Source organism: Amia ocellicauda, chromosome 12 (genome assembly GCF_036373705.1).
Source record: "Amia ocellicauda isolate fAmiCal2 chromosome 12, fAmiCal2.hap1, whole genome shotgun sequence".
NCBI lineage: Eukaryota > Metazoa > Chordata > Actinopteri > Amiiformes > Amiidae > Amia > Amia ocellicauda.
Genome location: NC_089861.1, coordinates 24,852,418 through 24,876,267, shown reverse-complemented (window position 1 = coordinate 24,876,267; position 23,850 = coordinate 24,852,418). Strand labels below are relative to the sequence as shown.

At 48.2% G+C, this 23,850-nt stretch overlaps 1 protein-coding gene across 1 annotated transcript; it reads left to right on the top strand.

The window, feature by feature from the left end:
• The first annotated feature begins 477 nt into the window (after positions 1–477).
• Positions 478–22,660, top strand: map4k2 (mitogen-activated protein kinase kinase kinase kinase 2). The gene is made up of 32 exons (XM_066718925.1): positions 478–858; positions 7,086–7,143; positions 7,486–7,576; positions 8,004–8,068; positions 8,279–8,334; positions 9,131–9,178; positions 9,470–9,512; positions 9,983–10,055; positions 10,575–10,706; positions 10,865–10,927; positions 11,503–11,584; positions 11,766–11,876; positions 12,052–12,130; positions 13,717–13,775; positions 13,924–13,970; positions 14,262–14,300; positions 14,467–14,500; positions 14,727–14,892; positions 15,712–15,821; positions 15,961–16,002; positions 16,524–16,608; positions 17,176–17,255; positions 17,506–17,566; positions 17,781–17,904; positions 18,127–18,185; positions 18,320–18,423; positions 18,612–18,795; positions 19,684–19,752; positions 20,040–20,126; positions 20,720–20,790; positions 20,905–20,960; positions 21,213–22,660. Exons 1-32 carry the CDS (start codon positions 760–762, stop codon positions 21,298–21,300), a joined length of 2,565 nt encoding a protein of 854 aa, XP_066575022.1. The 5' UTR covers positions 478–759; the 3' UTR covers positions 21,301–22,660.
• Positions 22,661–23,850: the final 1,190 nt, after the last annotated feature.

Below are 23,850 nucleotides of genomic sequence, written 5' to 3'. Positions count from 1 at the left end.
CCACTAGTGATCATGTGGGCATTGGACTTCAAATGTCAACCTAGAGCTGAAAGTGTCTGAAGATGCTTTGTATGCATGTGAACATGATCTATTATGGGGGATGTACTTTTGTATGGTAGTGTGTAGGTTTGTAATGGAAGTAGAAGTTACAGTATTAGGAGTCCGGTGCATCAGTAATAGTAGGTAGGGAAGTAGCAGTAGCAGATTAGCAGGTATGGTCATGTTCGTGATAGTCAGCTACTAAGCATGTTAATCTGCACCTTTAAAACATCTATAATATTACTCTTGAGATGCCAGCATAACCGTGAATTAATGGTTGTCCTCACACACAAGTAATGAAGTGTTCAGTTTCTTTTTGATAACCCTGGTTATCAGTCCCGTCCTGCGCAGCTATTCAGGCCCGCGGGCGGCGTCCTTCTCACACGTTTCACAAGAGAGAGAGAGAGAGAGAGAGAGAGAGAGAGAGAGAGAGAGAGAGAGAGAGAGAGAGAGAGAGAGAGGCTGCGTTTCACATTGAGTCCCTCTCTCTGTGACCTCGGCAGCTCTCACAGAGACACAGGAGGACAGCAAAGTGCGCCCGGCGGCTCGCCTCTCCGTGCCGACACCCGGGCTCTGGGATCCCCGGCGCTGCCCTTCCCAAACCTGCGGGGTGCCTTTCGGTGACGGGCGTTCAAGCGCCGACATACTGTAGCCTCCAAAAACGGGAAGAAATGACTTGAATGTGTGCTGTGTGGGGGGAAAGGACGGGTCGCTGCAGAGATGGATGCCACTAGTATCGGCATCTCGCTGATGAACCCGCTGGACGACTACGAGCTGATACACCGGATCGGCAGCGGCACCTATGGAGACGTCTTTAAGGTACCTGTATGTTTGTATTCAGCATTAGCCATCATAAAAAGCGGATTTGTTGGTTGTTAAATATACGGTACCACCCCCCCCCCCTCCCTTTCAATTCATCCTGAGCTGTAGTCCCGTCGGCCTGCAAAACTTTTAACCGTCCTGTGTAATAATAACCCCCCTGTGGAGCAGCCCGGCCGAGGGGGTCCACTCGCTCCGCGGCTGCGCGGTGGTCGGCTTGAGGAAGGGAAGCAGGCGCAGCGCGCTGGGCTGTTTGAAGACATGTTTGTTTCCGCTTGTGTGCTGACTGAGAGAGAGAGAGAGAGAGCATGGGGAAATAAGTGACTTTCTTATAAGAAGTGGTCTCGGTACTCTTGTGCAGCCTATTATACACACACCACCATCATCATCATCATCAGGTCTAGTGCATGGTGTACTAGTGCCAGTGTGTAGCTGGCATTCCTGTCACAGCACTCAAGGGGTTACTTACATTCACTAATGTGACGTGTCTTGTCGGCCTCTTTTACCTGTCCCGGACATCTCCTAATCTGGGTCATCGGGAGGTCTGAGTCGCTGCGGTTATGAATGGTTGGATTGCGAAACGAGCCCTTCACACAGTTTAGGCCGAGCTGACTGTGTTTATATCAATCAGGAAAGCGTTCTGTGGCCACCCAGTGCAGGGCGCTATACTGTATGAAAATCGTCTAATTGATTAATTGGCAAATGCGTTAATTGATTGATTGATTGGTTGAACATTGATCAAAATACAGTGGTGGTGGAAGACACTTGTGCAGGGGTGTGAGTACAGGATCTCCCTTATGTCATTAGTGGCTGCATGCCATGGGTGCTAGCTAGACTGTGGTCTAGCAGTTGACACACACAAGCTCACTCCAGCAACCCTGACACAATCACACCGGGTCTGTCGCACCTCTCACGGGCGCCTCCGCTGTTGGGTGTTTTTTCTCGCATGGTAAGTTTTAGTTTTTGGTGTGCGTGGCCGGCTTGGCTTTCGAAGAAAGATCAGTATTAGGACAGCCTGAGGAGTTTGGGGGGCACAGTCATACGCTGCAGATACAGATGGGTGTGAGAAGGAGCTAGGAGTAGCGGTGAAGTGGAGGCGGAGGCAGATCATAATACATGTGGTTATATTATTTCGCACGCCTGTGTTATAACGGTTCCCCAGTGTATTATTTTGGTCCCCATGCAATGTGAAAAAGCTGTACACACACAACCCTATGAATTATTGCCCATAATTTCATATTGTGTTATTGCACTTGTGTATTGCTCATAAAACCTGTAGGTCACCCTGATAAGTACGTCTGCCAATAAATAAATAATAATAATAAATAATAATTACTGAATGAATGCTCTGTGGGTTGGGGAGCTGAAAAGCGCTTTCGTGCACTTGGCGTAGGTGGATGCGGGTGGTCCGTACTGCAGTGTTCTTGGCAGGGCGTGGGGGTGCAGACCACTCTGCTGTGACACAGAGCAACATCCTGTGACCACACCCCAACACAACACATCTCTTCTGTTTAGCACTCGACTGTCTCATTATATAGAGCATCCTCATACCTGCCCACAGAGGTCAGCCATTCGTGATCCTAGCTGCCCAAGCATGGCCCAGGTCCTTGTTCGGGAGCAGTAAAGACAACGCTGTATACCCCCACGTGATGTTTATCACAGACAGACACCCGGGACAGGTCAGCCCGAGCTGCAAGCTACTCTTCCAAGCCTCTTTCCACTGCATGCATCTCCACTGGGCTTAGTGGAAGTACAGCCCTGACTTCATGTTAGGTCAGAGTCTTTGCTGGAGGTTTGAACCCAGGCCGTAGGCCCGAGCAAGCATCCAGAGCTTGTTTTTCGGGGCAAACTTAATTCTAGTTCAAAATGTAGCTAAGCTTATCCAAATGTTACTCCCACACCCCCTCCACCAAACAAAAACAACTAAGTGTGAGCAGAAGACAACTCCTTGTGCCCTCTGATCAGGGCCTATCAATCCAACTGATTATTCTTTCTTTTTCTCTATTAGTATCTCTTTTTATTTTTTAAGAAAAAACGTTTCTGAAGCAAATGTGTTGGTTGATAGCAGGGTGGTGAGAGTGTGAGAGAGAGAAGTAGAGGGAGAAAGAGATGGAGAGAGGTAGGTAAGAAGAGGGGGCAAGAGATGGTGGAAGAGAGGGGGAGGGGGAGGCAGAGTTCTGTTGCAGGCTGCTTGACACATACAGCGAGTGCGGTGGAGAGCAATAGAGTGAAAGAGAGAGAGAGGGAGCAGTTGGTAACAGGAAAACCACAGAGGAAGCCAGGGGAAGGAAGAGGTGTCATCTCTGTGAGAACAACAGTGTGCTCTTACAAGCCAGTGAAGTAGTTACCAAAAAACAACACACAACCCCGGGGCAGATGGGCCCAGATAACATCTTCAGCGCTGGGTTGGCATTGGCTAAACGCTACTAAATCAAAACGTGTGTGTGCCTGTTCGACAGACAAGACACATACATGGACAGAGAGATAGAGAAAGAGAGACAGAAAGGGCTCCCAGTGACTGAGACAGACACGTAATCGCTGGGCCGAGTGCTGTGTGTATGCACTGTGCATCCTGCCCTGTGTGACACTCCTCTTTCCTCGTGCTCTGAGGCCCTGAGAGACCAGAGGGACCCATTGTCCTAGAGCAACCCTCCCCCCCCACAGACTGTACACTGGCCAACAATTGCAGGAGTCCAGAGTCCCCGTCCTCAACAGGATCATGAGTGAGAGAGAGAGAGAGAGAGACACGAAAAAACGAAAAACGCCACCGCCAGCAGCACTGAGCACGCTCCGCTCGGCCCACCTTAGCGACAGGAAGTCCTGTGGCACAGCAGGAAAGAAAACAGGAAGTCGGCGTAGTATCTTCTATCGTTTTTCACTTTTCATTTGTCTCTCTCTTTCTCTTCCTCTATCTCTTTCAATTTCAGATTGCTATATTGAGCTGACAGGAGTGACACAGTGATGCAAAAGCAGTTAAGCCACTTAGATGTTACATATTCGTACAATATTAATAACAGACCACATCAATACTATGACACATAACCTAATATAATCCATTCCGCCCCTGTCCTTCAATACAAATGACCCCCTTTTAATACAGAAAATATAACCCCTTCCCCCTCCCTATTAATACACACCCTTTCTCTCTCTCCCTCTCTCTCTCTCTCTGTGTTTATGTTGTTCTCTGAAGGAAAGCGTTGACTGGCCGGGGTTATAGCCTGCCTGCTGTTTCCGTAGCAACAAAGATGCAGGATAAATCCCTCTTCCTCTCCTTGTCTCCCTTAGGCCGGCATAAGCAGTTGTGTACATGCTGGGGGGGGCAAGTCAAGGGGAAAGGGGGCGGGACTCCCCTCTTGTCAATCACTGGGTCTTTATCGGGAAGTGGTTGGACACGCAGTCTCTGGGTCCAGTACGGTGAGCCCGAGTGGGGGGGTGACAGATCCGCAGTCTCTTTACAGGGAATTTCCGGCACTCCCTCCCACTCCAGGGACTGGCGCTCTGCCTGAAAAAAAAAAACAGCAGCATCTCTAGTCAGGCTGTGTCTCTGCCTGCCCTGGACTCTCACGTGCAAATGAGTTTCTAAGTGCAAACTCTGGACTATTTACATCTGACTCAGGCTGCCAGCAGACACTTGTCCTCACACACTTTCTCTCTCGCTCTCTCACTCACTCACACACACACTTACACACTTTCTCTCACACACTCACTCACCCTCACACAAACTCACACACACATACTTGCCCTCACACACACACACACAAACACAAAGCTCAGGCAATGACTGGGAGCCCGGCCTCGCCCAAGGGGAAGCAGCACAAGTGCAGGGAGTCACTTGGAGTCAGATTGCTGCCGGGCCTGGAACCTCCCCTTCCCTCTCAGCCCCGCCCACCTGTTAATTCCGCCAGACTGTGCCAGACGGAGACGTGCGCAGTGGACGTCCCCTCCCCACCCCCAACAATCCACACTTTCTCCTCTCCGTCCCATCACCTGAAAAGCCCGACTCGCTTCTGCTTTTGCTGTGGTTCCAGGGTCTGGTTCCCCTTTGGTTCCCCTTTCTGCTGCAGTCGTTTCGCAGTACAATGCAACTGAGTCGTCCCCCGCCCCCCAACCTCCGTCAAGGTGAAACTCTTGTTTGCTCTGTCATTGCTGCCCCCTCTTCCTCTCTTTGCGCCCACAAACCTACACTCTGCGTACGCTGTGGACCGATCCAGGATGTGAGGATCTTGGCAGGACAGTTTGTGGACAGTAATAGGAGAACCCGAAACATTTTTGTGCCTTTCGAGACACCCACAGAAAACGTGTCCTTATAATGCAGAGAAGATCTGATTGTGTTTTTAGGATTAGTTATAGGGAATCCTACACATTATAACACTAGGGTCTAAAGAGTGTGCAAACTCCAGACTCTAGAATCCTTCCTAGCATGCCTCTGCAAGAAACAGTGTGCGGCTGGTCTCTTCGAGCTATCAAGCTGGCCCATATATGTCTCCCAGATTACATCCCAGAACCCTTTTCTGGTTCCCTTTCGATATCATGCCACATTCAAGATGGTGTCTCGCTGAGCTGGGGCTGGGGACTGCTGTGTGGCACTCAGTAAATCAGTTCATCTACCATTTCAAAATAACAATCGCGATTTGTTGTGTTGCTGGACATCTTCTCCTCCTCCACCTGCTGATGAAGATGCCCCCTTCATCATCATTTTGCCGCCCTTCCGCACACTGTGCCTCTTTCTGTGCTTTGTAAAGCTCGGCGTCTGTGTTATTATAGACCCTGCACTCAGGGGGCCGAGTCATTTACGCCCCGTTTGTATAGACTCATACTGTTGCACAAGGGCAGTAGAGCAGTTTTGCTCTCTGTTATGAAGGCAGCCCACACCTTTCTTTTCAAATACATGACTATGTGATTAGATTCCCTAAAGCTCACCACCCCCACACACCGCAGTTATCGACTTCTCTCTGTGGTCAGATCAAAACCTTGCCCACTCCTGACTCTGTGCGGCCCAGTCACCTCCCTCAGGCCAAGAGCACTTCCTGTTTCGTGCTGTACAGGAGGCCTGTATCTGGGTCTGAAAACCACAGTGTGAACTGCCTTTATAGCTTGGTGTTGCATGATGTGATGAATGTGTCTGTTGTGTGTTGGTGTTGGTGTTTGTGGTGTTCTTGTTGTTAAAGCCGTCTGGGCGGCCGTGGGAGCACGGGAGACAGAAGTCCTCTATGCCCTGTTTTGTCACTGTGTTCAAATGTAGGTTCTTGACTTCTCTTTGAGAATAGCCAATTGCCACTGCCAATATTTATATTATGGAAGGTAGTTGTGTTGTATACAGGGTTGAGTAGCAGTCAGCTCTGTAGTGGAGGGTTGTGGGTTCAATCTCAGGTGGGGGACATTGCTTTTGTACCCTGGAGCAAGGCACTAGAGATTGGTCTAGTACAAACCCAGCTGTATAAATTGGTAATTGTATGTATAAAATAATTACGCAGTAGAATCCGTTGATAGAGAATAGAGAAAAATAGTTCCCAACGTAATTTGAATGCAAAAACAACATGTACAGATTTGATATTAAATTTTTCGGCTAAAATATATCCTTATTAATGTTGTGTACTATTGTGTCGTTTTCTAATGTGCTATATTGTAATGGTTGTTAAGGACAAAGGCGTCTGCTCAGAAATGTAATAATAATGTTGGGCTTCCCAGACCCAGTTGTCTCTTGTTGGCTTAATGAGTGAATATGGGCTGCTCTTGTTTAGCTTCAGGCTGTTATCCCTCTGTCTCGCTCCAGTCTGCCTCGAGTCTGGCATCCACCTAATGGTATAACTGTGCTGCAGGGGTTGGATGCTCTTCCTACATTTATGGAGGTGGCTTGGGTCACACTTTAAGGTCATATGCTTCAAAACCTGGCAGAGAGTGTCAAGAATTCCTGCAGGTCTTTTCATCCAAATATAGTAACTCCATATACTAATATACTATATGGATTAGTGTGTGTGGATTAGGCACACTTGTTGTTTGCCAGAAACCCAAGAGAGAGAGCCTTCTGACCCAAAGCACCAATTTTATGTACCATTCATAGCCAGAATCACAAGCCTTTGCCAATGCCACACACTGTCTCTCTCTCACACACACACACACACATTCACAAACTCCCACACACACATACTCACTCTCAGCGTCGCTCACACACAGACAGCCCATGCACGCAGAGCACTCACAGCCTCTCTCTGTGTGTTTCCCTGCAGGCTCGCAACATCAAGACGTCGGAAATAGCGGCACTAAAGATTGTCAAACTGGACCCCGGTAAGACAGAACTGCAGCCTAGGCTGTTACAAATGCTGGCATGCCCCGGCCTGGGCTCGCCGTGTGGTCCACGGGCCGCGGCATCACACCATGACAGTACCACCCCCCCCTTCCTCTGTGACTGATTAGTATTTTAATTAGCTTAATTAATTGAATAAATCCATGAATGAACTGGCAGTTTGGAAGTGTGCAAGTATCCTGAGATGTGTGCAATTGTGTGTGTGGTGGGGGGTGGGGGGTGGTTTGTTTTAGGTTGTTTTAGGTTTTTGTTTTCTGGCTGTTCTAAGATCAATCAAAATCCAAGCCACCCTACCCTGTACTCTGCCCCCTCTCCTTGCCCAGGCGATGACGTCTCCTCCATCCACCAGGAGATCGCCATGATGAAGGAGTGCCGGCACAAGAACATCGTGGCCTACTACGGCAGCTACCTCAGGTACAGGGTCTGTCAGGGAGGAGGGCAGCGGGGAGAGATGCCGTGGGGATGGGAAGGAGCAACACAGACAGGGGGATGAGACACCACAACGTTTTTGGTTGATGCTGGTGGTGACTGCAGTTGGGCGGCTGGGGTGGCCCATGTGCTGGCACTGCTAGTCAATAAACCATGTGTTTTTATTTTAGTTTAGGAGGAACTGAAATGGTGAGATGAATAAAACAAATGACCCTGGACATAGCCTAGACGTTAGAAGTTATAATGAATGTGTAGGTAGTTAGATAGAAAAATGCGACCGTATTCTTTGGATTATCGTCAAACCAGCTAAAGCCATGGGAAGGACCGAATAAGGATGTACAGCACAGCGCAGGGTTTGGTCATGACTTTGCTGTGAAGGCCTTGTAGTTCAGTGTCTCTGTGTCTCCTACAGGAACAACAAGCTGTGGATCTGTATGGAGTTCTGTGGCGGGGGGTCCCTTCAGGACATCTACCACGGTGAGTCTGTGGTGTGGCCCCTCAGGGTGTGTGCTGCTCTGCCCTTGTCCCCAGAGCTCCACGCGGCACACAGGGGACAGGGCTGGGATGCCAAGCAAGGCCCAGGGCCGGGAGTGCGGTCCGTGTGGCCGTGGTGCTCAGCTTGCCCGGGGAAAGGGGCGATCCTGTGACCAGCCCCTAAGCGTGTCCTTGCTTGCTCTCTCCCCACAGTCACGGGCCCGCTGCGTGAGAAGCAGATCGCCTACGTCTGCAGAGAGACCCTGCAGGTAATTCTGCCTCCCTTTGCTTCAGTTTTTTCCATCCTCGTCTAATTTGACTCGTACAATGTTTTTTTATGCTGGTCTGATCACATGTATCAAGGTCACACACTGGGGTAGGTTAACAGTGCTATTTCTGAGTCAATGGCCCTCCTAAAATGATAAGACTGTAATTCTGCATGCTAGAGGACTGCATAGAATGGCGGTACAAATACCGCACTGTACAAAAATAGTGTTGGTTAAAAAAAGAAAAGATGTCGTTTTTTTCTGTTTTTTCTATTCAGTGACTGACTGAACACACGCCCGAGACGGCCGACCAAGCACACAAACACACATACCAACCCAACCCAACCTAACACACAAACACACCAACCAAACACACCAACAAAACTAACTCCAACCAAATACACAAACCAACCAAACACACAAACCAACCAAACCAGCTTACCAAACATACAAACAAACCAAATACACCAACCAATCAAACACATAAAAACACCAACCAATCAAACACATGATTAACACATCATACAATGACACGTCTATGTATCCAAGGTGACATTGCTTTGGCACACAGACTAAGAGAGTTGAATCGCCCAATTAGTATGTTCTCTAATCTAAAAGACCTGAGCCAGTTGAGGTCTGCCCAGTGTAAAAACGCTATGTCAACAGCTGTTGAATCTCTGACCCAGGTCGTCAGTACAAATGGGATGGAAATGACTCACTGTTTTGTTTCAAGGTGTGCAGGTGTTAGGATTAGGTGTGTGTTTACCTGAAGCTGAAACCCTTTGTGTCTCCCGGCCAGGGCTTGCATCACCTGCACGTGACGGGCAAGATGCACAGGGACATCAAGGTGGGTGCCTGTCAGTCCTGCTGTTCTCATTCAGCTGCTTCTTCAGCTCCCGCTATCCTGTATCGCACCAAGACACTGTGCATGCCAACAGCCCAAGAGTGTTTTTATTATCTTATGTATTTTTGGGTTTGTTTTTGTTTACCAGAATTAATGCTTTTAATATTGTAAACTTCCCCTCTGCTGTCCTACCTTCGCTGTGTGTCAGTGTCGTATGGGATTGTGAGTGTGTGAGTGTGTGTGATGCGCTGCTCCGAGGTCTGCTCTCATTGTGTCACTGTCTGTTCCACGCAGGGCGCCAACATCCTCCTGACAGAGAGAGGAGATGTGAAACTGGGTCAGTGCCGGCTCCCCGCGCCCCACACACGCACAGCACTGACACCCTCCGACACTGACACGCACCGGCATGCTCACCCCCATGCACCAGGACGCACACGGACGCCCATGGACGCCCATGAGCATGACTCCACACTGCTGCCCCTATATATGACAATTAATTTAGCGAGCTACTTCCACTCCCTGGACATTCGGTCTCCTCTTTTCCACATTCGATTTGATGTCTGACTATTCAGCTCTAGCTCTAGTGGTGACGTCTAGCACTGTCTGTGTGTCTGTCTGTTGACTGGTCTGGTCTTCTGCTGCCATTTTATTATTTCCCAAGTCACTTTTTCTTCTATTTATGAATCGAAGAGTGATCAGGTACGGCTTCATAATTTGTGATTCGCGGGGGGTTAAAGTTTTGATGCAGTTTAGCGCTTAATCTTTATGAATTATGATTTGACGAATGTTGACTGTTCCCGTTTGCAGCGGATTTCGGAGTCGCCGCCGAGATCAACGCCTCGGTGGCCAAGAGGAAGTCATTCATTGGGACGCCATATTGGTAAGGGGCGTCTTGGGGCCTGTGGGTCTTGCCCTATCATCTCTCCTTCATCTCTATTTTTCCTTTTGTTCCCTCTGTTTTTGTGTGTTATTCCTCTTCTTGGCATCGCCAGGTATCGGGACACAACACCCCCAGATGTAAAAAAAACTGACGTGTTTATTGTACTTGTGGTTGTTTTTTTTTACTGGCACAACCCCCCCAAAAAAGTTGTGTGGAAATCAATGAGTTAAAAGGAGTAATCCACTGCAGTTAATAAGAACCAACCAGGGTGGTTTCAGATCTTTAAGGATGTGAAGACACAGGAGAGCTTTCTATCCGTGTCAAAACGTAACCACTGCCAAAGTAACAGAAAATAACATATGACAGACGCCCTGCTTCCAATGAGCTAGCAATTCTGACTTGAGACAAAATCCCAGATAAAAATCCACGTGTCATTGTGAAACCCCTCCTGTATTCCTGCCCTGCCCCCCACCTCTGATTTTCTTGTTTTAAATTTGTATGTCATTTTGTCCGCGGCAGGATGGCACCCGAGGTAGCAGCCGTGGAGAAGAAGGGTGGCTACAACCAGCTGTGTGACATCTGGGCTGTGGGCATCACCGCCATCGAGCTGGCAGAGCTGCAGCCACCCATGTTCGACCTGCACCCGATGAGGTACAGAGACACCTCACCCTCCCGGGTCACACCACTCGTTCTATGGGAATTTACGGTTTCGCAGCCACATGTGAGCCGCTCTGAGACCAATGCAATGCAATAAATAGTGTTAATATTAATCTTCATCGGCATCCTGTTTTTTTACTCCTCTCTCCCAGGGCGTTGATGCTGATGTCCAAGAGCAGCTTCCAGCCGCCCAAACTGAAGGACAAAGGCAAATGGTGTGTCATCTGCTTTGAAAAAGACCCATTCTACAGTTGAGCAGTCCAGTCTCCCCAATATGTCCTTGGGTATTAACAGGAAGTGGACACAGATGGCTAAGGGGGGGGCAAAAGCCGTTGATAAAGATGAGGGAGGGGACAGTCAGTCCCACACATTGTAGAGGGGGATCATAGAGTTATTTACCTGCTGCTGAGGTGTGGGATGGGTGGGGGACCAGAGTCATGAATGTGGTGCTGCTATTTTGATTGTTCTGGATTGTCCTTGACGGTTCTCCGATTGTCCTGCTCTTGGGCACTCTGGGGCTGTCCATCATGGCTGTCACTTAGTCCTGCCGATAAAACTGTTTTGAATTGAATGAGTGGGTGGGGCTCCATCATTGTCACCTTGTATGTAATGAGCAGCTAGCAGCTCTAGTGATCAACACATCGAGTTGATTGATGCTAAGTGGCATTGGCTTGCTGGAGGGTGCGGTGTCTCGAGCGCATGTTTGCATCATCAGAAGGGAGGGGACGTTTCAATGTTTTGTTTTCATTCCTCTTTTCTTCCTTGACTTTTTTTTCTTCCCCTCTTTCAGGTCGTCAGACTTCCACAACTTCATCAAGCTGGCCCTCACCAAGAACCCGCGCAAGAGGCCCACTGCTGAGAAGCTCCTCCAGGTGACCTGGCCCCTCGAGGGCCACGCTAAAATAAACTATGATGGATTGATTGATTGATTGATTGATTGAGTGATGGCGAGAGAGTGGACCAGCCTGGATGGAGCGCAGCAAGTCCAGCTGTGCAGTACATCTGGCAACTTTATGGGGTTTTGGGTTGGTAACATTCCCTCCCTCCCTACAGCACCCCTTCATGGCCCAGCTGCTGACCCGAACCCAGGCCATCGAGCTGCTGGACTCGGCCAGTAACCCGGACCTCAGTGCTGGACTGGGCATGGACGACACCGACCTGGACGTAAGGACTGGGTGGGGGGGCCGGAGGGTGGGGAACAGTGGGAGGCACCGCGAGAGACATCAATCACCCCCTCGTCAGACCTTGCTGATTATTGTGCCAAAAAAAAACACATTGAGGGTTTGTCTGTTTATTGTCTTTGGAGTATTTATTTTTAAACTGCTTGTCCCTCCCCCAGATGTGTGACGCCTTCCCGGACAAGATCCAGTCCCTGGGGAAGCATCTGGGCCTAGAGAGGACTCTGTCGGAGGTGCAGTGTAAGTGTCCGGGCCTCCTCTCTCTCTCTCTCTCTCTCCCTCTCCCTCTCCCTCTCCCTCTCTTCCTGTCTGTGAGTGCTGGCTCCTGTCTGGGCCCCTACAGTATACACTACACTATACACGACCCTCAGCCCTCTTGTGAGTTGTGTAGCGCGACTGCATTGCCCGTGCACAGAAATGTGTTTGTCTATCACAGCGGAAGAGAGCAATGACTGGAATCACAGTGGAATTAGACAACTTTACCTCCCTGATCTCTGTTAATTGCGCTGGGTCCAAGAATCTGCAACAGAATCAAGACTGCAATTATCATGACTAAACAGCAATTTGCATTTCATATGGAAAGCCTCTTTTTATAAAATGTGTGTATATATATATATACATATATATATATATATATATATATATATATATATATATATAATTTAACAAATCCAAAATGACGCCCGACTTCCTTCATTGTGAGGTCATGGTGTCACATCACGGCGGATGCTTTCGGCCTGATCCCTGATCCCACACCTGACTCCCGCCTCGCCTGGTAGAAGAATCCGGCCACCAGTGCCCTTTCCCAGCATTCCCTGCTTTGCCTCCCTCCTCGGATTTAAAAAAGTGATAAAACCAAAAACGCTTAGGGATGCTCTGTAAACTGGGAACTGTTATCCGATAGACTGTCACTGTAAAGTGCTGCATATTTTGTTTCATGTATTTTAAGAGTGATTTTAATTGCACACCAGGAACCACGGTAACCACACCCAGAGCTGATAGCCACGTGATTCTGAACCGTGTTTGGGAATGAAGGGTCCGTGGAAGGGGGGCGGAGGGGACTGCAGAGACCTCCCCAGATCGCTCTGCATCATCCAGCGTTTCATTGTGCTCTAAGCAGAGACCTTGCCAGAAAAATAAACTCGCCATTTTCTGCAGTGCCAGGCGATCTGCAGTCTCGGCAGGGCTTGGGGGGAGGGCCCGGCCCACTGAGGAGCCATTGTCCACAGGCCGGGCCCCTCTAAGGGTGATTGTAGTGTGCCAGGAGAAGGGCCAGGGCAGGAGGGGACACTGACACCTTGCATAGCGTCCATTTTTTTTCCATGTGGCAGTCAAAGGAGGTCTGTGCTGAGAGAATCAAGACACCAACACACATGCACACGCACACGCAAACACAGACTCACATGAACACACACACACACACACACACACACACGCACACAGAGACTCAAACAAACACATACTCTCACACACACACACACACACACACACACACACACACACACACACACACACAGACTGCTCTCCCTCTGCCCGGGGCCACACACACAAGGCTGCCATTCACACAGCTGAGAACAACACCGTCCTCAGTGCTCCTCGAACAGAGAACTAATAACAAGGGCCTCCCCACTTGCCCTTTTTCGGCCTTGGCATCCTACGGACAGCGCAGTCCTTGGCACCCGATCTGTGCTGCCAGTTTGCTGCGTGGTGACGGAGGGCCAGTGCTGAGGGGCACGACAAGTCTACACAAGTGTCGCCAAAGCATTTACAGATCTTTTAAAGAGGAAAATAAATCATCTCTCTCTCTCTGTTGTTTCTGATGGCAGTTGATCAGGTGAAGTTCTGCCCCCCCATGAGGAAGGAGACAGACCCCTATCCCGACCTGGTGTGTTTTTTTTTTCCATTCTTATTTATTGATTTATTTTTTGTGGGGAGTTGTTGGCTGCCCAGCTTTAAACCAAATAGAGGAGAAAGAGAGAGGGAGAGAGAGGAGGAGCCCAGATTAACGTCGCACTTTGCCTGTCTGCTTTCAGGGCTCCTATGATGACTGGAGCATTGCAGGCGAGGAGAGCAACACCCCGTAAGTGAAGACCAGCCTCTCCCTGCTGCCAACAGCCTCTCTCAAATTAAAATTAATGCTTTTTTGGTGTGACCAGAATCAGTATTGCCAAAGCATTAGCAACAGTACAGACACACATACAGTATATATATACACATACTTATCATCAACAATTTAAAAATACAAATAATAAACAGGTCAATATACACAATTAAAAAGTAGATTCATACTTTTTTTTATTATATGAAGTAATAAATGATTTGATGATTACAATTAAATGTGTTGAAAACTCTCTCTCTCTCTCTCTCTCAGGAGTCTGCTGGAGTGTGTGGAGGAAGCTCTGTTGGAAAGGTCAGGGTTTGTGTGTAAAATCTCCTTCTGCACTTCACTGTACACCTTTCAGTTGTGTTGCCAAGCCAGTCACCTTGGATCTATTCAGTCAAATGACATAATGTAATATAAAATGAAATGATGCCAGTTGAGTTAAAATCTCTCTCTCGCTTTCTGTGAACTGCAGGAGCCTGACAATAAAGAGAGCGCTATCTAGTGAGGTAAGCATGTACTTACTCAGAGACTGTATTTATGAAGACAGTACTCCATTTTACTGTGCTCTATTCTATTCTGTTATATTCTATTGTATTGTAATCTATGCTATTTTCTGTTCTATTGTATTATATTGCATTCCATTCTATTCTGTTCTGTTGCATTGTATTGTGTTCCATTATGTTCTGTTGTATTGTATTATATTCTGTCTTTCTGTATTTTCTTTTTCTACAGCACAGCCCGGTGGACGACATTGACAAGTCCGGCACGGTGAAGAGGTCGGCAGCGGTCAGCCCCGAGTCCAGCGCCACCTCCCTGCCCTCCGCATCCTCCCGCTCCCCCAGTCTAGACGGCACGCCCCCCTTGCCCAGCGCTAACACCCACAACCCGGGCACAGCAGGTAGGGGCATCAGGCTTCAGCACACGTTGTTATTGATTACCACCTGCAATGAAAGGCGTGTGCCAGCAGTCAGGGAAATGCCAACACAATGGATGTTAGCTGCCCCATCTGATCCAAGTGGATCTTTAGATCTGTATTAGTGGTCCTGTCACATGGTGCTTAGTCTTTTTCTTAAAAAAAAAACTAAACTTAAAAAGTTCATTTATTACCTGGTGGACTTGACAGAGGTGGGAGCGAGGCGAGGTCTGGTCCTGACTGGATTGTACTGCAACTGACAGACCGAAGTGAGAGATGATTCTGTGTCTGGTCCTGCTTTGAAAGTGTCCCGTGGCCAAGTCACGTAAAAGACAATAACTAAAAATCTTCACACAAGTCTTGCAACCTCCAAATCCATCTCAGCTGGGTTTGCGGCTCTGTCAGAACATATAGAATATCTTTATAATATCGATTGTGTTGGTGTACGAAGACATCTCAGACCTGCCTCTCTCCCCACACCAAAGTCTCCATTGCTATGTACAGTCACAGTCAGTGTGCCTCTGAGTGCGCCACAGTGAACTCGTGTCCTTGCTGAGCGCATGTGACGCCTCGCCCACCCCGTTGGTCGCCCCAAGACCAGTTCTGTCACTGGTTGTCACCGCAATTAACGTCAAGAGCCTGTCCCGGGGCACCAGCGGCTTTCCCCTGCCCCCAGAGCTCACCCCTCCTGAGACACAGTCAGACAGTCAGATTCCCGTATTCAAAGCCAACAACGTGACTGTGACAGAAACTGAATCCACCCCTCTGCTGTGCCTTTGCTGATGCCTGTGTTTTTTCCTACAGGGGGCGCTATGGTGAGCAAGAACAAGGCCGAAAGGGGGCCCCCTCTCTCCGCCCCAGATCCGCCCCTGTCCCCCGAGTGGGCCACGCTGCGGAGGAAGACGGAGGATTCTGTAAGTGGCTTCCCTCTCCCACCCTTACCAATATATCTGCATGAGGATGTGAGGAATGTGTGGTTTTGATAATGGGGGGGTCGGGGTTTAAATCTCCTGTCCATTTTGGAGTCACTGTGTCTGTGTTCTTCCACTCCAGCGTGCCGACTGCCACGGCCTGCCGCCCACCCCCAAAGTTCATGTAAGTACTTCCTGTTTCCTGTTGGGAGAATATGTAGACAGCCTGGTGGCAGCGGGGTTCACCATTATCAACCACCCCCTGCCCCAGCTCAGTTTTGTGGGGAGCTGATCAGGCACAGGAAGGGTCACTGGGGGAGGGCGAAAGATTCTGATCCCTACTGAGCTTTGCATGGGTTCGAGGGTCAGGTTAATTGGTCATGAATCCCTTTGAAAATAAATAAATAAAAGATTCAAGCTTTTCAAAATTTCACCAGGTAATTCTCCACCAGGCCCTAAAGGGGCCAGAAACCGTTGACCATAGTTTGTGACTATTTCTGGTGGAAATACTCCAACACTCCTAATTAAAAACTTCCTGATTTTACTGATTTGAATTAAAGCCCGCCCCACCTTCCTCGAAACACAATCCTAGCTACGCCTCTCGCGGGGGTAACACAGCAGTCAGTCCAGGAGGAAGGTGGCTCTGTCGTGTCACATGACCACTGTGGGTCACGTGACGGTGATATCCTCTCTTGTCTTTAACAGATGGGCGCCTGCTTCTCCAAGGTGTTCAACGGCTGCCCCCTCAAGGTGCACTGCGCCTCCACCTGGGTCCTGCCCCAGACCAGAGGTAATCACTCACTGGATCACTCAATCGATCACTCACTCACTCACTGGTGGATCACTCACTCAGTCAATCAATCAATCAGTCCAATCATTTCATTAATCAATCTTTTTTGTTTGTTTTTTATTTTTACCTTTTTAATTGTTTCTTTATTTTGTCCAGTGCATTTTCAGTTATTTTCAATGTATTTGACTTTTATGTTGGTTAGCAGTTTTGCTTTCATCACGTTTGTTTTGTTGTTTTGTGCACTTGTTTATTTGAAGTTAAGTTTTTTTGTTTTCGTTAAATCACAAAGATTTTTAAAATTTTAAGTGATTTTAAGAATTGATTTTAAAAAAGTTTTTAATCACAAGTATTAAAAATTTGAAATGTTTTTATTTGTAAAATGTAAAATACTTTAAACAATAAAACAGTATTTCATTAATCAATCAATCATGCTGTCAATTAATTGATCAATCATGCAGTCAATCAATTTTGTTGGGTATAGTGCCCTTTACAACAAGTAGCCACAAGCTTTTTTAACTCCTCTTCCTTCCCCATCCCACTGTCTCCCTCTCCTTCTCTCCCCCCCAGATCAGTATCTCATCCTGGGGGCAGAGGAGGGGATCTACACCCTGAACCTCAACGAACTCCACGAAGACACCATGGAGAAGGTACTGTATGCCTGTGTTCTCCATCTCTCTCTCTCTCTCTCTCTCTCTCTCTCTCTCTCTCTCTCAATTAATTTCAATTCAATTCAGTGACTTATTGAACTCAGTGTTGCCACAGTATTGTGACAAACAAGCCCAGGGGTCAAAAACAGGGTGATGGGAACAGCAATTACAGGAATGATACATTTTTAGATTTTAACATCTATTGACAGACCTCTATTTCTCTCTCTCTCTCTCTCTCTCTCTCCTGCAGCTGCTCCCTCAGCGCTGCACCTGGCTCTATGTGATGAACAGCGTCCTCATGTCAGTCTCAGGTGAGCCTCCTGGTCTCTCTCAATGTCCCAAACATTTGTTTTCAAATCGGTTTTAGAGAATTCACCTCTCTGGGCCATTCACTCTCCAGCTCTCCGTCTGCCCCGCGATCATTTTGCTGTCCTAGGTCACTTCAAAGTGATCCAGTCAGTCACTCCACTGTATTAGTTTGTCGTTGTTTCTTTGTCCAACACCCCCCCCCCCAACCCCGAGCAGGCAAGTCCTCCCAGCTGTACTCTCACAGTCTGGCCGCGCTGTTCGACCAGCGGAAACACCAGCAGAAGCGGCCGAGCCAACGGGCCATCAGCACCAACCGGCTGACCGAGCGCATCATCCCCAGGTACCTGACTGACCCTCCTGCCCCTTTCCGTCTCTGGCCACAGCCCCGCCCTCTTGGTGCCCCCTACACTCCCACCCAACCCACTGACCTGCAATTGAACACCCCAGTAGATGTGTGTAGGGGAAGGGAGTTTATTCTGGCCCTGACTGAGGGACCGATGACCTGGCTGTAAGCTCATCTGGGTCTGGTCTCCGTCCCCACTCACATGTTGTCTGTCCACAGGAAGTACGCCGTTTCCACCAAGATCCCGGACACCAAAGGATGCCAGAGGTGCGGCGTGGGTAAGGATGGGTGGCTTGGCGTCGCACTCACACACACACACAATTATCTCTGCTCTAGTCACTAAGCCACCAAGTGGTAGACTGAAGAAACTAGATTGATATAATCTCTGTCCATATCTCTCTCTACCCCCCAGTGCGTAACCCGTACACAGACAGCACGTTCCTGTGCGGCGTGCTGCAGTCCGGCCTGGTGCTGCTGCTGTGGTACGAACCTCTTCAGAAGTTCATGCAGCTCAAGGTAGGAGGCAGGAGACCATAGAGATAAGACACAATCGATCGCAAGGAAAGGACATAACAAGTAGTGAAGTAACCAAGCTTTCGACTTTGATCCTGCTTAACGCCCCCTCTCTCCCTCTCAATCTCTCTCTCCTTCTCTCCTCCCTCTGCCCCTCCCGCTCTCTCTCTTTCTCTCTCTCTCTCTCTCAGCACTTTGCCGTGTGCGTCCCCGAGCCCCTCCCCCTGTTCGAGCTGCTAGTGCTGGAGACCGATGAGCTGCCCCAGGTGTGCGTGGGTGTCAGGAGGGGCGTGGCCACAGGCGACTCCCCGTCAGCCAATCAGCAGCTCCAATTCGACATCATCCGCTTGGATGGTACACCCAGTGCCAAACCAGGTACCGAACTGCAGCTGCTTAGTGACACAGAGTAACCATTAGGTCTCTCTCTCTCCTTCAAATTCATATTCAAGGCAAGCTTTATTGGCATGACAAGTCTACACAAGTGTTGCCAAAGCCTTGACAGATCTAGTAAAAAGGAAAAAAAATACTCCCCCTCTCTACTTCTCTACTCCTTCCCCCACTCTCTCTCTCTCTGCCTTTGTGTGTGTGCGTGCGTGTAGGTGTGTTTGCCTGTGTGTGTTTCTGTCCATAGCATGTGTTTGTGTGTATGTAGTTAGGTCCATAAATATTTGGAAAGTGTCACAACTGTCATCATTTTGGCTCTATACGCCACCACAATGGATTTGAAAGGAAACAATCAATACGTTCTTTAAGTGCAGACTTTCATCTTTAATTTGAGGGGAGTTACATCCAAATTGGGTGAATGGTGTAGGAATTACACCAATTTTTATTGGTGGTCCCCCATTTTTAGGGGCTCAAAAGGATTTGGACAAACTAACATAATCATGAATTAAATTGTGAGTTTCAATACTTGGTTGCAAATCCTGGAACCCATAGACATCAGCAGATGCTGAGTTTCTTCCCTGGTGATGCTCTGCCAGGCCTGCACTGCAGTGTCTTTAGTTCCTGCTTGATCTTAATATAAAAATGGGTGTAATTCCTACACCGTTCACCCAATTTGGATGTAACTACCCTTAAATTAAAGATGAAAGTCTACACTTAAAGCACGTCTTGCCAAAATGATGACAATTGTGTCACTGTCCAAATATCTATGGACCAAACTGTAAGTTTGTGTGTTTGTGCATGTGTCTGTCTGTGTGTTTCTGACTGTAGTGTGTCACAGCAGACTCCGGTCACAGGTCCCTCTCGTCTCTTTTTGCGCAGACAGTCCGGCAGTGCAGGCGGTGCAGGTCACTCAGATGGACAGGGACACGGTGCTCATCGCCCTCGAGAGTGAGTCTCCCGGCAAGGCACTGGGCTTCAGTCTAGTCGGGTGCTGTTCGTAGTCTCTTTTAGTATTATGTCTCTGGGTACTATGCTCTCTTCTCTCTTTCTCACTTTACCTTTCAGTCTTTGTCCTTTTCTTTCTTTCATTTTCCTTTTTCTTCTTTTCTGTCTTTTTCTCTTTCAAGAAAGGGACGCATCCTCTCTCTCTTTCTCTCTCTTGCTTAACCTTCTCCCTTCGTCCCTCCTGCTCTCCCTCCTTCCCTCTCTCACTCTCTCCCTCCCCCTCTCCGTAGACACTGTGAAGGTTGTGAATCTGCAGGGGCGGCCGAGCAAGGGCCTGCCGCAGGAGCTGACCTTCGACTTCACCATCCAGACCCTTGGTAAGAAGTGGGCACTGCCATCTACAACACTACAGGGGGTTGTGGGTAAAATAAGAAAAGGAGTTTTTTCCAACCCACTCAGGCAGTGCTTAATTTGTAAATCAGAAGGTGCCGGAACGCAAAGCATATATGAGAGTGGAGGGGTGACGAGGCAGGCGCAGGTCCCGGAACGCGTACAGAACAGTGCTGAAAACAACGTGCTATGCACTCAGATCCCCATTTATTAATGATTTGCATGATATAATTGTAAGGGCAATACGTTAAAAATAATTTAAACAACCCTTTATGTTATAGTTTTTGGTTTTTTACCACGTGAGGTATCGGATCGGCACAAATAGGTACCGGAACACAGACATTCAAAACCCGAGAGGTCCCGGATCCTGTCCCGGCAGGATCCGGCACAAATTAAGCACTGCACTCAGGTACTATAGATATTAGCTAGTGGCCAGGCGCTGCACATGCCTCTGGGGATTCTGGGATAGGAGGGTGCATGGGATATGTAGCCAGTTATGACGGGGTCCCGCACCTTGCACTAATGTGGCCTTCATGTCTCTGTGTGTCTGGGTGCTCTGCTGTCATGGCGTGATGGGCAGTGTGTCTGCAGGACAGTGTGCTGGCCTTCTGGAAGCACGGCCTGAGGGGGCGGAGCCTGCAGACCAATGAGGTAGGCCTTCTCGAGGGGGGCATGGCGAACTTGTAAAGGGATGGTGACACGCATGCAATTTTAGTTGCTCAGGTCCTGAACCGTGACTTTGGATCCCTGCTTTGTCTTCTGCAGGTCACCCAGGAGATCACGGACGAGAGCCGGGTGTTCAGAGTCCTGGGGACCAGTAGGTGAGGGTTGTGTAAAAAAAATGAACCGTTAGCCGTTCACAGACCGTGGGAAAATATAACGCACCATAACGATACGGATCTGCTAGCGTCTGTAAAAGAGACCTGACGCACCGCTTAACGGCTGAAATTGATTAACTGGAAGCACGGTTTATGCAGAAGGTTGAGTCTTTATTCGAGCATGGTGTGTGTGTGTGTGTGTGACTCCACCATGCGGCCTCTACTATCCTCTCTGTGCCCTCCGCTGTGTTTCAGGGACATCATCCTGGAGAGCACGCCCACCGGAGACCCCTCGGCCCTCAGCAACCTCTACATCCTGACCGGCCACGAGAGCAGCTACTGAGGGACTGAGGGACTGCGGGCTGAGATGGACGGAGACAGGATTTGGTGGTGGGGGGTGGGGGCGCAGATCACAGTGAATTACACTACCTTAACCTAACCAGGATAGCCCCCACCAATTCCCCCTCAACACCTGCCCTCCAACGGGACAAGAACCTCCTGGCAGGGAGAAATGATGACAGCGCTGGAGTTGCAAAAGCACAGTCCATGACCTTTGACCTTTGACCCCCTACAGCTGGGCAATGTGAGCCCGGGGGGGTTACACAACAGAGAAAACTTGACTTTTTGACACTGTGAAGATAACAGATATAAAAACTATAAATATACACACTCACACACACACTCTCTCTCACTCTGACTCGGTGATGAGTGGATGAATGGGCCACACTGTGGACTTGAATCTGAGACTTTAAGGAGGTGGGGGGGCTCCTTCTCATCTCCTAACAAAAAAAACATTGTCTTTTTGGTTGGTTTTTGGTTTCCTGTTCCTTTCGCTCTGTGCTATACAGTGGGCTGACTTGCTCCGGTGGACAATCTGAGAAAAACCTAACAAAGAGGGGCGTCAACTGAGACAGAGCCACACTCCACTGGACCACACGGTGACTGGGCCGGAGCCAGATTTGGAGTGGGTGGGATGAGCCTCCTCTTATTCCCAGATTCAATCCAGATTTTGCCTCCATGTGCCATCTGTGAATTACAAACCCAGGTCTGAATGGCAGGAGTACAGGGTGGGAAATGCAGAAACAAAAAAACAATTGCAGTTCTGAGTTTTTCTAACTCTTCATATGGAGCGAATATATATTTTATATACATGGCAGACATGTCCTTCTGATCTATCTTGAGAGCCAAACTGGGCCACATTTTGTGTAGATTTTAAAACACGAAAGATTTTAAATATACATTTTAGTCTGTAATCCATATGTTCATTTCATCGGTTGAAAATATACCTTGAGGTTAATTTGTACAATATATTCACAACATGGAAAAAAAAAAAAAATATATATATATATATATATGTATGTAAAACATAAATGTATGGGCTTTTGCTCCAGTACATTTTATAACTACATTTGACCTATTTCTAAATGCTAGATGATGTGGGATAAAACCAGGAAACATCCAGGCACAAAACACAGTGAAAAACTACAGGTGCTGTTTTCTCTGTCCCTCTATGTTATTTATATATATTCCAATTTAGTTTTGTTTTACTTTTTCAAACTGTAAAATGTACAGTGTATGTACTGACGCCTCCTTCTTTTCTTGCCGATTTGAATTAGGATTATTTTTTCATGGATGTGCGAGATGTTTATTTCTATATGAATTTGATTTAACTACATAAAATAAATGGATATTATTATTAATAATACTGTTATTAACGTATTTATCCAAGAAGACAACAATACCCAAACAATATTGACATCTATCTACACCCTACATCACGACTATGCATGCATTTGACATCAGCATATACACCGATCAGTCATAACATTATGACCACTGACAGGTGAAGTGAGTAACACTGATTATCTCGTTATCATGGCACCTGTCAGTGGGTGGGATATATTAGGCAGCAAGTGAACATTTTGTCCTCTAAGTTGATGTGTTAGAAGCAGGAAAAATGGGCAAGCGTAAGGATCTGAGCAACTCTGACAAGGGCCAAATTGTGATGGCTAGACGACTGGGTCAGAGCATCTCCAGAACTGCAGCTCTTGTGGGGTGTTCCCGGTCTGCAGTGGTCAGTATCTATCAAAAGTGGTCCAAGGAAGGAAAAGCGGTGAACCGGCGACAGGGTCATGGGCAGCCAAGGCTCATTGATGCCCGTGGGGAGCGAAGGCTGGCCCGTGTGGTCCGATCCAACAGACGAGCTACTGTAGCTCAAATTGCTGAAAAAGTGAATGCTGGTTCTGATAGAAAGGTGTCAGAACACAGTGCATCGCAGTTTGTTGCGTATTGGGCTGCGTAGCCGCAGACCAGTCAGGGTGCCCATGCTGACCCCTGTCCACTACCGAAAGCGCCTACAATGGGCACGTGAGCATCAGAACTGGACCACGGAGCAATGGAAGAAGGTGGCCTGGTCTGATGAATCACGAGTTCAAGGTGTTTACTTGGCATCCAAATTCCCCAGATCTCAATCCAATCGAGCATCTGTGGGATGTGCTGGACAAACAAGTCCGATCCATGGAGGCCCCACCTCACAACTTACAGGACTTAAAGGATCTGCTGCTAATGTCTTGGTGCCAGATACCACAGCACACCTTCAGAGGTCTAGTGGAGTCCATGCCTCGACGGGTCAGGCCTGTTTTGGTGGCAAGAGGAGGACCTACACAATATTAGACAGGTGGTCATAATGTTATGGCTGATCAGTGTATGACGAGTACCTGAAGATGCATCATCCACATGTTGCAGTACTTCTTGCATACTGTGTTACAGAGTGTAATGTGTCTGTCAGTGTGCAGGTTAGTATTAGTACCAGGGTGTAGGGTTAGTCTGGCAGTAGTAGTGTTTACGTAAGGGAGTAGTAAACATCAGCGAGAGTAATGATTATGTAGGCTAC